Source organism: Monodon monoceros, unplaced genomic scaffold (genome assembly GCF_005190385.1).
Source record: "Monodon monoceros isolate NGI ecotype Baffin Bay Population unplaced genomic scaffold, NGI_Narwhal_1 Contig1451_ctg1, whole genome shotgun sequence".
NCBI classification, from domain to species: domain Eukaryota; kingdom Metazoa; phylum Chordata; class Mammalia; order Artiodactyla; family Monodontidae; genus Monodon; species Monodon monoceros.
The window spans coordinates 3,292-18,979 of NW_021697306.1; the positions used below are offsets into that span (position 1 = coordinate 3,292).

A 15,688-nucleotide genomic window follows, 5' to 3' on the forward strand; every position below is an offset into this window, starting at 1 on the left:
TTGGTCCTATGACTCAAGAAGAATATTTGAAATCATTACTATTTAAAAGAGCCAAATGGCTGTTTTCAATCTTGTAAGTGTATTTTTGATAAAAATATTAGTGACCTTGAATCTCTCATCAAATATGAAGAGTGTTAGTCTGAGAATGATTGATCCAAGTAGTCATCTAATGACGTCATAAAGGGTACATAAAATCTGAAGAGAAATCGAAGGAGTACCCACTGATTATTTTTATGAATTTGCACCTCTCATCTAGACTCTGTGCTGAGTTTTTGATACATGAGCATTTTGTTAGCTAGTGTTCTCTCTGAAAAGATATTTTGATAGGTCTCATTCAGCTAATTAATACAGTTAAAAATAAATATTTAGTGAGGTATTTAGTTAAGTATTCAAACCTTATAGAGTCACCAAGATATTCCAATAAGCTGGAAATGAATTGTACCTTAATATATCTGCCTTTTAAAATACAAGTGCAAAAACTACAGGACTTAATCCATTTGATTGAATTTTCACATAGCAATTGTGTGGGAGAACTTAACAGATGAAGACCATGAATTAATAAGGTCAGAATATTTCCGAAAACAAATATTGAATATTCTAACTTTTAGTTTAATATGACCATTGTTTTTATGAATGAAGGAATCAACTCTGAAATTAAGATGTAGGTCATTGAAAAAGTGACTTGATTTATAGATTTCTACTTAATAGACAGTTTTCCAACAGTATTGTATAATTTTTGAAGTCTGATCTAGCAATGTCAATTATATTTCACTAGAGTACTATCTATTACTGTACATAAAAACTCTACATTTGTTTTTCACGTAGCATGGTTCTCTGTATAAAATAACATTTGGGGATCATTATTTGTAACATGTTTTTTATTATTATTATTATTTTGATTCTTAGGAGCCCAAAGTAATTTCTTAGCTGATTTTTACTTTTCTTCAATTTATTCTGTTATGTGCACATAAACATTTTCTCCAATTTCCTGGTAAATTGTAAAAAGAGAAATTTGGTAGGTCATGTACATGCCCTTCTAAAATGAAAGAGGAGAAGAACAGTAGGGAGGAGGAGAAAAGGCCAAGTGTTATAGAGTGTGTCCATTGGTCTCCTACCAAAATACTGATTTATAATGTATGTATCCTTTTAGTCCCTTGGTGTGAAATGTATGGCTCTGCTTGTTCTCAGTGGGTTCAAACCAAGTTCAGAGTAGTGGGAAACTCACTGACATCCAAGGAAATCTGAAACTGGAATATGTCCCTTTATGTGAGTATGAATCTCACTTAAAGAACAAGGAAAATGCTGCAGACAGTATTAGAGAGTAGAAAGGATCCTCAGCTTTGCAGCGTTCTGCTATTTTTCCCTCTAGTTTTTTTTTAAATTACACAAGTAATACAGGAGTACATTCTCATTGTAAATGATTCAGTGTAGAAGTTTCAAAGTGTGAAAGACCTACTTCAATCTTCACCTTATGGTTTGAACTACAGCCTTAAAGTTCTCTTTTCCATGTATCTGTGTGTATACATATGCCATGATAGTTTTTAACATAAATTGGATCTTCCCATATGTATTATTTGGCAACTTCGTTTTTTAAAACTAATTCTGCATCTTGGAGCTTTTTCCATATCACTATATATAGACCCATAATATACCTGTATTTTAATATGTTTAATCACTCCCCATTCACGACACTTAGGTCATTTCCATCTTTTTATGATTACAAATGATAAAGCAATAAATATCCTTGTACCCATATATTCGAGCACACAAGTGAAAACTTCTTTCACACAAGTGAAATCTAGGCTAGATTCATAGAAGTGAAATTTTTTGGTCAAGGGTAAGGGTGCATGAAGTTTAAATTTTATTAGAGAGTAATGAACTGCCTTTCCAAAAAAGGTTTCAGTTTGAATTTCCACTGACAGTACAGGACAGACCCCACTTCCCAGAGTCCTAACCAGTAGTTGATATTATTTGCCCATTTTTCTGTAGCTTTGTGTATCTTTATAAGAGTTTTCATATATATACACATATACGTGTATACACATGTACACACACACACTGGATGTAAGTCCATACAAGATATATGTCTTTTGAATATGTTTTATATATTTTTGTCCCATTCTGTTTCTTGCTTTTTAACTTCATTTTTCTTATCTCTTGGAAATATTTAAAATTTTATGAAGTCAAATCTGTCACTTTTTTTCTTTGGGGATTTTAAGTTCTGTTGTTCACTTACTAAGCTTTCTAGATTTGTATCAATTAGCATACCTTTGGTTACAACTTACAGAAAACTCTCTCTCAATTGCTTTAAACAGTAGGGAAAAAGTATTACCTTCTGTATCAAAAGTCCGAAGTTAGGGCAGCTCTACAGTTAGTTAATTTGATGACTCAATAATATCATCAACGACCCTGGCTTTTCTCTCTTTCTAATCTTCATCTTCAGAAAGTTGACTTGGTTAGCTTTTCTCATGGGAACTAACAGAGTGGCTGCTCCAGCTGAAGGCATGCTGGCCAGACACACAATATGCAGCCTAGAGTCTCACTTTGAGAGCCCTCTCCAACCTTTCCCTTACGCCACAGCAGATTTCCCCTCATGTCTCATTGCCTAGAATTATATCACATTATCATGCCTAAACCAGTCACTAGCGAGAAGAATGACATTGCTACAAATGGCTAGACTCATCAGGGTTTACGTCTAAAATAAATGGAAGAAGATTGAGCAACTGAACAAAATTGGGGCTCTGCCTACCAAGAGAAATGAGTATTCAAGGGCGACCAATAGTGTCTGGCAAACCAAAATTATAAAGATGCCTTTCTAAGGATGCTCAGCATCACTAATCATTAGAGAAATGCAAATCAAAACCACAGCGAGGTATCACCTCACACTGGTCAGAGTGGCCATCATCAAAAAAAATCTACAAACAGGGCTTCCCTGGTGGCGCAGTGGTTGAGAGTCCGCCTGCCGATGCAGGGGACACGCGTTCGTGCCCCGGTCCGGGAAGATCCCACATGCCGCGGAGCGGCTGGGCCCGTGAGCCATGGCCTCTGACCCTGCGCATCCGGAGCCTGTGCTCCGCAACGGGAGAGGCCACAACAGTGAGAGGCCCGTGTACCAAAAAAATAAATAAATAAAGCTATAAACAATAAATACTGGAGAGGGTGTGGAGAAAAGGGAACCCTCTTGCACTGTTGGTGGGAATGTAAATTGATAGAACCACTATGGAGAGCAGTATGGAGGTTCCTTATAAAGCTAGAAATAGAATGGCCGTATGACCCAGCAGTCCCACTACTGGGCATATACCCTGAGAAAGCCATAATTTGAAAAGAGACATGTACCACAATGTTCATTGCAGCACTATTTACAATAGCCGGACATGGAAGCAACTGAAGTGTCCACTGACAGAAGAATGGATAACGAAGATGTGGCACATATATACAATGGAATATTAGCCATAAAAAGAAATGAAATTGAGTTATTTGCAGTGAGGTGGATGGACCTAGAGTCTGTCATACAGAGTGAAGAAAGAGAAAAACAAATGCCATATGCTAACACATATATATGGACTCTAAAAAAAAATGGTTCTCATGAACCTAGGGGCAGGACAGGAATAATGACGCAGATGTAGAGAATGGACTTGAGGACACGGGGAGGGGGAAGGAGAAGCTGGGACGAAGTGAGAGAGTGGCATGGACATATATACACCACCAAATGTAAAATAGATAGCTAGTGGTAAGCAGCCGCACAGGGAGATCAGCTCGGTGCTTTGTGACCATGTAGAGGGGTGGCATAAGGAGGGTGGGGGGGAGACGCGAGAGGGAGGGGATATGGGGATATATGTATAAATATAGCTGATTCACTTTGTTATACAGCAGAAACTAACACAGCATTGTAAAGCAATTATACTCCAATAAAGATGTAAAAAAAAAGTCTTTCTATATATTCTCCTAATAATGTGTGTGTGATATGTAATTTCTAGCTTTTTATTCTATCTAGAGTTTATATCTGTGTTTTCTGAGGTCAGGCTTCAACTCAATTTCTTTCCCCTAAGAGGTTAGCCTATTATTTCTACTGATTTAAAATTCTGCCTTTATTGTAAACCAGCTTCACATATTTACATAGATTTAAGGACTATCTACTCCACTGACATATTGGTCTGTTTCTGCCCTGTTTTAATTACTATGTTTAATTATTAAATTATGATGTGTAAGGACAAGTGCCTCCTCATTGGTTTTTTCCTAGGATGTATTTGCATATTCTTATAGAGTTTCTCTTCATATGAACCTAAGAATTAGCTTGTCAACTTCTGTTTTAAAGATCCTATTACCAAGGCTTCCCTGGTGGCACGGTGGTTAAGAATCCGCCTGCCAACGCAGAGGACACGGGTTCGAGCCCTGATCCAGGAAGATCCCACATGCTGCGGAGCAACTAAGCCCGTGCACCACAACTACTGAGCCTGCGCTCTAGAGCCTGTGAGCCACAACTACTGAATCCCGCGCACCTAGAGCCCATGCACCGCAACAAGAGAAGCCCGCACATCTCAGTGAAGAGTAGCCCCCTCTGGGAAAGCCCGTGCACAGCAGCGAAGACCCAAAGCAGTCAAAAATAAATAAATAAATAAAAAAAATAAAGATCCTATTACCAAAAGAATCTAAAAAAAGAAAAAAAGTGGATATATGTATATGTATAACTGATTAACTTTGCTGTACACCTGAAACTAATACAACATTGTAAATCAACTATACTCCAATAAAATTTTTAAAAAAGATTGTATTACCATTTTTATTGTAATTGCATTGTTATGTTAATTTTGAAAGAAATTTTATCTTTATAAAAAATTGGGTTTCCTCATCTAGGAATGTAGTATGTCTTCACAGTTGTTGAGGTCTTCTCTTATGTCTTCCAGTGAAAGTTTATATCAGTTGACTCTAGTCGTGGAGTTGCCACAAACTGTCGCTAACTGTGATAGACGACTTCTGCACATTTTAGGGTTTTGTTTCCTCTGGTTTTATTTCTCTGTCGATATTCTCTGTGGATATTTCTGTCTGTTTTATACTTTCCTCCATATATTTTGCTGATTTTATTTTACTTGTTATCCTATGTTGTTATACACTTATTCTTTTATAATGAGATATGGATGTGTAGATATAATTATAAAATACATGTATAGGTATGGTTGTGATGATGGTAGTGGATATGGATAGAGAGATAGATATCTTTTCTGTAACCATGGGATTTTAGGTAGAAGATAAGATGCCTGTGCTCAATATGCCATCTTGATTGATTGGCATTTCTTTATATTAATTGATAAACTAATTACTTAGAAGTTTCAAGGTATAATGTTTGTTTCTTAGACAAATATTGAGGCTCTTCTCAGTTCTGCCCCAAGGTGCTTATATAAAATATATTTTGGAAGACAAGACAGTAATACACAAAAAGTTATACACTTGTGCTTCTGCTGCTCATACCTAGACCTACAGGTGAATTGGCGTGATGGTAACAAATGGATGAAATGTATCAAAAAAGCTCTTTTCTTTGTTGTAGCTTAAAGCACTGAAGGATGCTACCAAATTAGCAAATGAGAATTTGGAAACAAGCCAGCTGACCAGAAAAACTTTACAGGATTATTATTGGCAGATAAGGTAGGTTTTAGGCCATTCATGTATTCATCAAGCATTTATTAAGTAATTTCTTTAGACAGAGTATAGTACAATGCTATGGATGATATAAAATAAGAAAATAACAATATCCTTACTCTCTTTTTTAAATTGAAGTATAGCTGATTTACAATATTTTATTAGTTTCAGGTGTGCAGTAAAGTGATTCAGTTGTATTTTTTTCAGATTATATTCCATTATAGGTTATTACAAGATATTGACTATAATTCCCTGTGCTATACAGTAAATCTTTGTTGCTTGTCTATTTTAGGTATAGTAGTTTGTATCTGTTAATCCAATACTTCTAATTTGTTCCTCCTTCCCTCCTCCCCTTTGGTAACCATAATCTTCTTTTCTACATCTGGAGTTTGCTTCTGTTTCGTGTATAGATTCATTTGTATTATTTTTTAGATTCCACATATAAGTGATGTCATATAGTATTTGTCTTTCTCTTTTTGACCTACTTCACTAAGTAAAATATTCTCTAGGTCCATATGTTGCTGCAAATTACACTATTCCATTCTTTTTTATGGCTGAGTAATATTCCAGTGTGTGTGTGTGTGTGTGTGTGTGTGTGTGTGTGTGTGTGTGTATTTTTTTTTTCTTAAGCCAATCATCTGTTGATGGGCCCTTGGGGGTTGTTTCCATATCTTTGCTATTGTAGATAGTGCTGCTATGAACACTGGGGTGCATGTATCTTTTCAAATTAGAGTTTTGTTTCTGTGTATATACCCGGGAGTGGGATTGCTGAAGATCCTTAGTCTTTAGGCAGTTATAGAAATGGTTCCAACCTTTTGTAAAAACTCATTTTTGTGTAAGAATATTTCATAGAGGTGTCACATGAAAGTAGTTGTAGTTTTACAGTCTATTTTAAAAAAATACATGTTGATTAAAAACTACTATGAGCTTATTAATACCTTTCAATTGACTTGGATTATATTTATCTCAAGTGTTTGTATATGTTTGAGAATTAGTCCACATACACATATGTGCAAGATATATTATTAATTCAGTCTAAAAACAATACTCAGATAGTATATAGAGTTAAGGACCCCTGTAAAAAAACGTGATCTACAAGTTGGGAATCATTGGCTGATAGACTTGTGGGGAAGAGAAGTTAGGAAAGAATAAAATAACTGGAAAAATAATTTCAGGACAACACATGATTATGTGTCAAGGAATCTTCAAAAGCAGGAAAGCTCTCTGGGAGGTACTTTTTGGGTAGAAAGTTAAACTGTGCACAAAGATATGACAACTGTGAGAGTGATTTGATAGTTAAAGAATTTCCCTGACTCTCTGCCCATTGACCTGAAATGGCTCTACAAGCTCTTAACCACTAGAGGCAAGTTGTTTTAAATAATTGGTTTCCTAGAATAACCTAGTTAAATGCAAACAATATTACTTGAGGAAGTTGACATATGTCTTGTACAAGTACTGGCACATAGTGAACTCTCAATAAATGTTAGTTGAATGAATGAGTGAATGAACAGAAACCTTCAGTATTTACAAAACAAACTAGTGTTATTTATAAAATTAACTACAACTTAAGGCAAAGAACAGTCATTGGCATAAGGAACACAGAGCAAGTAAGGAAGGACTGAGTAGCAAAGAGAGTGGTAAATATGTGGGTAAGTCTCAATGAACAATCATGTAGTGATGTAATGATGTCTTACAGGGTATAAAAATATAGAGAGAGTTAAAATATAAAACTTTTAGTGCTTCCCTGGTGGCGCAGTGGTTGGGAGTCCGCCTGCCGATGCAGGGGACACGGGTTTGTGCCCCAGTCCGGGAGGATCCCACGTGCCGCGAAGCGGCTGGGCCCGTGAGCCGTGGCCGTTGAGCCTGCGCGTCCGGAGCCTGTGCTCCGCAACGGGAGAGGCCACAGCAGTGAGAGGCCCGCGTACCGCAAAATAAAATAAAATAAAATAAAACTTTTAGAATGGAGTAAAGAATGGAGAAGGGTAAATGTAATTAAAGATATTTGCATTGACTAGGAGGAGAATAAAGGTAAAGCTTAATATTAGACTTTGATAAATCAAGGACTTAGATTTTAACTTATGACCTCTAAAGAAAGAGAATTAAAAAATATAACTTCCAAATCAATTGAAGAGGAAAATAGTATAATAAGAAAATACTCAAACAATCCAAAAGAAGGCAAAAAAAAAAAAAAAGAGAGAAAAGAGACTGTAGAGACTGAGGAGACAAGGAGAAAGCGTAAAAGAAAATGGTGGAGTTAAACCTAAATATATCTAAGTGAACTAGTTAAGTGATCCATTTTTATCTAGACTGGATTAAAATAATTGGATTTTTTTCTGGAATTTTTCTTTGTGGCAGTTATGTCTGAATTTTATTTTATTTTTATTATTTTTGGCTGCATTGGGTCTTCGTTGCTGCGCGCGGGCTTTCTCTAGTTGTGGCGAGCGGGGGCTACTCTTCGTTGCAGTGAGCAGGCTTCTCACTGTGGTGGCTTCTCTTGTTGCAGAATGTGGGCTCTATGTGCATGGGCTTCAGTAGTTGTGGCACATGGGCTCAGTAGTTGTGGTGCACAGGCTCAGTAGTTGTGATGCACAGGCTCAGTAGTTGTGGTGCACGGGCTTAGTTGCTCCATGGCATGTGGGATCTTCCTGGACCAGGGCTCGAACCCGTGTCCCCTGCATTGGCAGTCGGATTCTTAACCACTGTGCCATGAGGGAAGTCCAATAATTGGATTTTTAAAAATCCAGTTATATTTTATTTAGGAGAAACTTATCTAGAACATAGGGATATAGAAAGTTAGAGAACAAAATAATGGAAAAAACATGCCACATAAACACTAACAAAAGAAAGCTGGCATAGCTAAGTTAGTATAAGATAAAATAGATCTTTATGGCAAAAAGCTTTACTAGAGCTAGAGGGCCACATCAGAATATATGGTTTAATTCACACGTGTGCATACACACACACACACACACAGAGAGACATATACATATATGCATATCATAATATGGCTTCAAAATATATAAAGCAAAATTTGACAGAAATATAAGGAAAAATAGCAATTCACAAATGTATTGGGCAATTTTAACACATTCCTCTCAGTAACTGATGGAATAAATAAACCAAAAAATCTCATTAAGGATATAGAAGATTTGAACAACATGCTTAATAGACTTGACTTGGTGTATTTGTAGAATATTGTACCTAACAACTGCAAAATACCACTTTCTTCAAGAACACATGGAACATTTACAAAAATTGACCTTATGTTATCTCAACAAATCTCAGAGTCTCAATATATTCAAAGGATTTAAATCATTTAGTGCAGAAACCCAACACAAAAATGCAAAAAATATTGCTAGGAAATCTCCATATGTATGGAAATTAAGAAATACAGGTCTAAATAATTTGTTAACCAGAGAAGACATCATATTGATCATTGGAAAATGTTTTGAATTTACTGATAAACAACTAATATGTATCAAAATTTGTGAGATACAGCTAAAATAATTCTCAGAGGAAAATTTGACTATTTAAATACATATATTAGAGAAAAAGAAAGGTTGAAAATTAATGAGCTAAGCATCTTTCTTAGAAAGCTAGGGAAAAGGATAGAAGGAATGAAATAAAGAGAAGAGAAATTAATAAGGAAGCTAGGATAGAATCAACAAATCCAGATGTTTGATAAAAAATTGATAAACTCGGGACTTCAGTTTATGAGGTTATATTATCCTTGAAATTAAAACCTAACAACAACACAAAAAATACTGCAACCCAATTTCATTCATGAAATATGCTAAACAGAATTTTATCAAATAATATAGCTAAACTGTGGTCATTCCAGGAATGCAAGGATGATTTAATATTAGAAAATCAATCAGCATAATTTGCCACACTATAGTGTGTTTGCAAAGTCAGGAAACCAGTAATAGTATATTACTTCAGCATCCAGATAATCTGCTCACTACCCGTCAGGCAAAGTACCTCTAAATTTGAAGCAATGGTTCTAATTGTTAATCTGAAAAAATGTATAAGAAATATACTACAGAATGTCCAGAAAATCTGGAAATACATGGATGTTAGCAGAGCACTTTTGAATAGTGAAAAATCTTTAAGAGGTATGAATCTCTAAATGGAATTTCATTCTCTACATCAAGATGTGGGTAAAATTAAAAAAAAGAAGGGTGGGGGGGCCCAGAAGAGTTAGTACAATACATTCTTCCAGGCCATTTGTAATGACTTGTACTGTAGTTCTAATCCACTAACATATTTTTTAAAATTTATTTGTTTTTGGCTGCATTGGGTCTTCGTTGCTGCACGCGGGCTTTCTCTAGTTGTGGCGAGCGGGGGCTACTCTTCATTGCAGTGTGTGGACTTATTGCGGTGGCTTCTCTTGTTGCAGAGCACGGGCTCTAGGCACGCAGACTTCAGTAGTTGTAGCACGTGGGCTCAGTAGTTGTGGCTTGCGAGTGCTAGAGCACAGGCTCAGTAGTTGTGGTGCATGGGCTCAGTAGTTGTGGCTCATGGGCTTAGTTGCTTTGTGATATATGGTATCTCCCCAGACCAGGGCTCAAACCCATGTCCCCTGCATTAGCAGGCAGATTCTTACCTACTGCACCACCAGGGAAGCCCCACTAACATATTTTTAATCTAACATTATTGTAGGAATACAAAACAGCTCTATGACTTAGAAAAGGAAAAGGACTTCTCCCTACTACAGAGTATATTATGGACTTGGAAACAGATGAAATCCCTTCGACAACGCCAAGGGTTTACAAGCACCTCGATAAAGTTGCAGTTTCAGAGGTGAGTGGCTGCTCTATTTGTTCTTATAGGTCTCCTGAGGAGCTGCCCACGAATAACTGGGAATTCAAAGTAACTTGGAAAAGAAAATCCAGAAGCTAGTCAACTATTTGACATAGTCAACAAAGAACTTGTATCTTGAATGTATAAACAATACTTACAACTTAATAAGACAACTCAATTTAAAAATGGGCAAAAGATTTGAACAGACACTTCATTAAAGAAGGTATATGGATGGCAAATGAACACAGGAAACAATGCTCAACATTATGTTATGTCAGTAGGGAAATGTAAACTAGAACCGCAATGCGATACACTACACACCTATTAGAATGGCTAAAATCCAAAAAAAAAAAGAGAAAAGAATAGAGAGAAGAAAGAAAGAAAAGAAAAAGGCAATAACAAATGCTGGCAAAGCAACAGGAACTCTCACTGATGGCTGGTGGAAATGCAGAATGGTGCAGCTACTTTGGAAACAGTTTGGCACTTTTTGATAAAGTTAAACATAGACCCAGCGATCATACTTCTAGATGGAACATGTAAGTCACAAAAACATATCTAGTGGAGGAGATAGTTACAAATTAAAAACTTTGCTTGTTAATCACTTCTTAAGCTGTTTGTGAACCCACAGTGAAATAACTGGTTCTCTCCCACAAGCCGTTGTCCTGCGTCTTTTGTTTTTCAAAACTATAAAAGATTAGTATAATTTCAGGGAATTAAGAAAGATGTTTAGCTTTGTTGATTTTTTTTCCTGCTGTAGTAGTTTTTAACAAAAGTGCTTCTGACAGTTTCTAAACCTAACCCAGCATGGACTTTGTTTATCTTAGGCTCCTGAATTCATGTAAACTTGCTGACTTGTCTCTCATATTTTATACCGGTCTAATACACTCTTGCATTATGAGCCCCTCTTCAGAAAAGGAGAGTCACAGATGCAATAAGCTTGTTCAGAACAGTAGCTCTGGATCAATATTCCTGCTCACCACCTACTCTTATTCTACTAAACTCCGATCCCACTTGAGGCCCTTTGCATTTGTTCCTTCTGACATTTACCATTCAACTTTCCCTGTGGACTTTGGCTTGGGTTTGCCTCTCCAGATTGCTCCTGTAGACTTCTGAACTAAACCCCACAGTGTCAGTGATGAGTTTGGCCGTACAGGACTAGCTAGCCCCAGCTACGCTAAAATGGGGCATTTCACTTGATCGAAGTATCATTCTTTTTTTTTTTTTTTAAACATCTTTATTGGAGTATAATTGCCTTACAATGTTGTGTTAGTTTCTGCTGTATAACAAAATGAATCAGCTATATGCATACATATATCCCCATATCCCCTCCCTCTTGCGTCTCCCTCCCTCCCACCCTCCTTATGCCACCCCTCTAGGTGGTCGCAAAGCACCAAGCTGATCTCCCTGTGCTATGCAGCTGCTTCCCACTAGCTATCTGTTTTACATTTGGTAGTGTATATATGTCAATGTGACTCTCTCACTTCGTCCCAGCTTCCCCTTCCCCCTCCCCATATCCTCAAGTCCATTCTCTACATCTGCATCTTTATTCCTGTCCTGCCCCTAGGTTCTTGAGAACCATTTTTTTTTTACATTCCATATATATGTGTTAGCATACGGTATTTGTTTTTCTCTTTCTGACTTACTTCACTCTGTATGACAAGACTCTAGGTCCACCCACCTCACTACAAAGAGCAAAGTATCATTCTGATCAACTAGAAAAGCTGATGTTTGAAGGTGCTCCTGGGAACTCTGTTTCCAGGCTAGGTATATCACCAGCAACCTCACCACAGGCCTTCACCTTGTGAACCCTAATTGAATAAGCTTGTAGCCAGGCCTATGTGAAAGACAGTACTTATGACAGGAAGACCTGGGACCTAGACACTAAGCTCAGGTTATCTTTTCTTCATTTATTTGGTTTTGGGCATATCGAAGTTGATAAGCTTTTGAGACATCCCTAAATAAAGCAACTGAATGGGCAGCTGGATGTATGGTTTGTACTAGAAAGAAAAATGCTGAATTTTGTGGCAGAGTAATAGTAATTGAAGCCATGCGTGTGCATGAATCTGCTTAGGAAGAGGGTAGAGAATGAGATGAAAAGAGGGCCGAGAGCTAAATCTTGAGAAACTGCCTTGAATGGCTTGATAGAGGAGGGGAAACCAGAGGAGGGACAGAGAAACACCAGTTAGAGTGTTTTGCCACAGAGGCAAAGAAAGGGGAGTATTTTAAATAGGAGGGAGGGTTAATAGTGTTTAATGCTTCTGAAGTATCAGTTAAGTCTAGGACTAAAAATGTTCATTGGATTTCCTCACATGGAGGTTACTGATTGAGAAATTAGAGCAGGTTTGATGAAGTGATGGTGGCAGAATAAAATAGCAGGAAATTGAGGATATAGTCCTGTCTTCTCATTCAGGCAATAAATTTTCCTTGTCACATGTTACCAACACTACATTAAACTTAGAGAAACTGCCTGGGTAAGTAGCCACAGACCTTGTTGTATTTTGGCTACTGAACCCAAACCACAGCACTGGTAAGTAGCACGGTGAACCCAGATTCCTGTATATTGTCTTCACCTGTGTTCTCTGTTCGGCTCCTACTTGCCTGGAAGGGATCCAGATAACTGTCAAAGGGGCTTTTAAAAGATATAGAAAGAGCAATCTATTCAAGCAGGAAAATCCATGTCATTTCCCAGAGCTACTGAATAGAAAGGAGGAAGCTATGGAACCAAGATCACTGTCTCAGTGATCTCCTCAAAAAAGACCGCCTGTTAAAACACCTATTGCCTCAGTGCTGTACATTGCCTAAGTTACTCTACACTGGAATCACCTGGGAGAGATCTAAAAACCACTATTATGATTCAGTTGGTATGAAGTATGGTCTGGGCATCAGGAACTTTAAAAATATCCCCAGGTGAGTTTAATATGTGACAAAGTTTGTGAGCCCTTGGATTAAACAATAAGTTAAATGACTTTCATATTGATTACCCTGAATCAGAGGAAAACAATAATAATATTTGTTGAGTGTTTGTTATACTCCAAGCACTGGACTGAGCACTCTACATGAATTAGTGCATTTAATTCTCATAACAACCCAATTTTCAGATGAGAAAAGTAAGGCATAGAGTACTTAAGTAACTTGCCCCAATTCCATAGTGTCAGTAATGGGTCTGGGCTTCAACACAGGTAGTCTGGTCTCTAGCCCATATAGGTAGTATCTACACTAGGTTCCCTATATTTTACTGCAAAAGGCAAAAAGCATATGATATTTTACAATGATAATGAGATATACTTCACATACCATACAGTTCATCCATTTCAAGTGTACAGTTCAATGGTTTTTAGTATGTTCACAGCATTGTGCAAGCATCACCACAATTATCATTTTATAACATTTTAGGCACCCCCCCCCCATAGAACTATCTTCCTATTAGCAGTCACTCCTCACGTGTATAGATATAGTTTTTGTTTTTCTTGGGTATATACCTAGGAATGGAATTGCCGGGTCATATGGTAACTCAGTGCTTAACATTTTGAGGAACTGCCAGACTTTTCCAAAGCAATTGCACCATTTTCTATTCCCAACAGAGTATATAATACTTATCAAAGAATCTCCTTTTTAAAAGATTAAAAATAAAAAACTGAACTTTGAACTGAAAAGAATAAAAAGTCAACTCCCAGACCAATTATTTTCTGAAAGGGTTCCAGAGAACTGGGGTTTTGCTGGACTACTAATAGAAGAGGAATAATAGTAATACCTATTTCATAGGGTTGCTGTGAGAATTAAATGAGTTAATACGTATAAAGTCCTTAGAATATTGCCTGGCATGTGCTTAGTAAGTACAATGTAAAAGTTAGCTGCTGCTACTACTAGTAGTAGTACTGGTGGTAGTAATAGTAGTGGTGGTAGTAGCAGTAGTTGTTAGTGGTAGTGGTGGTGGTGGTGGTGGTACTAGTTGTAGTAGTGGTAGTAGTAGTAGTTGTCATCATTGTTGGTGGTGATACTAGTTGTAGTAGTAGTTGTCGTTGTTGTTAGTGGTGGTGGTGGTGGTAGTTGTGGTAGTGGTAGTAGTAATGTCATGAACTGCTTACTGTTTATGCATAAACCCCAAGGAGTATAACTGAGATTTACCACTTAATATTCCTATAGTGTCCTGCCCTTACACATGCTCATGTTCTCACAGCTTAAAAAATATGAGAGGGACTTCCCTGGCAGTCCAGGGGTTAAGACTCCATGCTTCTAATACAGGGGGCATGGGTTCAATCCCTGGTCGGGGAACTAAGATCCTGCATGCCATGTGGCACGGCCAAAAATTTTTTTAAAAATATGAGAGGAAGCAAAATGAGAGGAAACATGGCATGTGCCCTTAAATTTGTGTCTTCCATCCCCCTTGGTTACTCATTCTCACCAGAGAGGTTTCTTGATGTCCTTAGAAAAGGCTGAAGACACTAAGTAGGGAGAAATCTGTGAAAACTAAGAACAAGTTTATGAAGTTTTGTGTATATACATATATATGTGTGTGTATCATATTGATAATTTCCTTGGGATGTAAAATTATTTTATGTAAGAAATTGTGGTGTGTGTGTGTGTGTGTGTGTGTGTGTGTGTGTTGGCAAGATCTCTAACAACTCTCAAATCCATTATTCCTGCTTTAAATAATTCTATTTATTATTAATTAGGATGAAAATGAATAAATGTAATGAACAAAAACAAGAAGAACTGTCAAAAATGTATGAGACTCAGAAGAAAACTGAAGGAAAAGCATTTAAGAATGGGGAGAAACAGGAGGTATTTATATTGCAAAATAACATTCAACTCATCTTAGCTAGTTATAATATTTGTTTGGTAGAATAGGAAATCTTGGTATTTGTAACAGTTACCCAAGAAAAGGACAAATATAAGAAATAAAGTGTAATTTTAAGAATAATTGTCCTAAGCAGTGAACTTACATTATAAATTATATATTTATTTTTCTGTTTCTAGAGCTTCTCATATTTAGCTTCAGAATTTGAAGAAATAGATATTGAAAGAATAAATCCAATTACCTTGATGCCACAAATTTCTTTCACAGCAGAATTAACAAACTTATCTAGATGTTCACTGTAAGCATTTTTAAAGGATTATTTCTTCATTATATATTGTCTAGTAATTGTATTGTTTTTCTAATAACGTTAGATTTCTTGAGTGAGTACCATATACCAGGCACTTAGCATGCTGAGTTTAAAAAATATATTTGCACATTTAATTGCCACTATAG

The 15,688-nt window shown here is 36.8% G+C and overlaps 1 protein-coding gene across 1 annotated transcript; it reads left to right on the plus strand.

Moving 5' to 3' along the window:
• Window positions 1–5,182: 5,182 nt before the first annotated feature.
• Window positions 5,183–15,276, plus strand: LOC114885997 (protein CC2D2B-like; the record flags this gene model as incomplete). Its single annotated transcript, XM_029206775.1, has 4 exons — window positions 5,183–5,221; window positions 5,543–5,640; window positions 10,297–10,437; window positions 15,111–15,276. Coding segments are annotated over exons 1-4 (444 nt in total), but the record flags the coding sequence as incomplete, so codon positions are not given.
• Window positions 15,277–15,688: the final 412 nt, after the last annotated feature.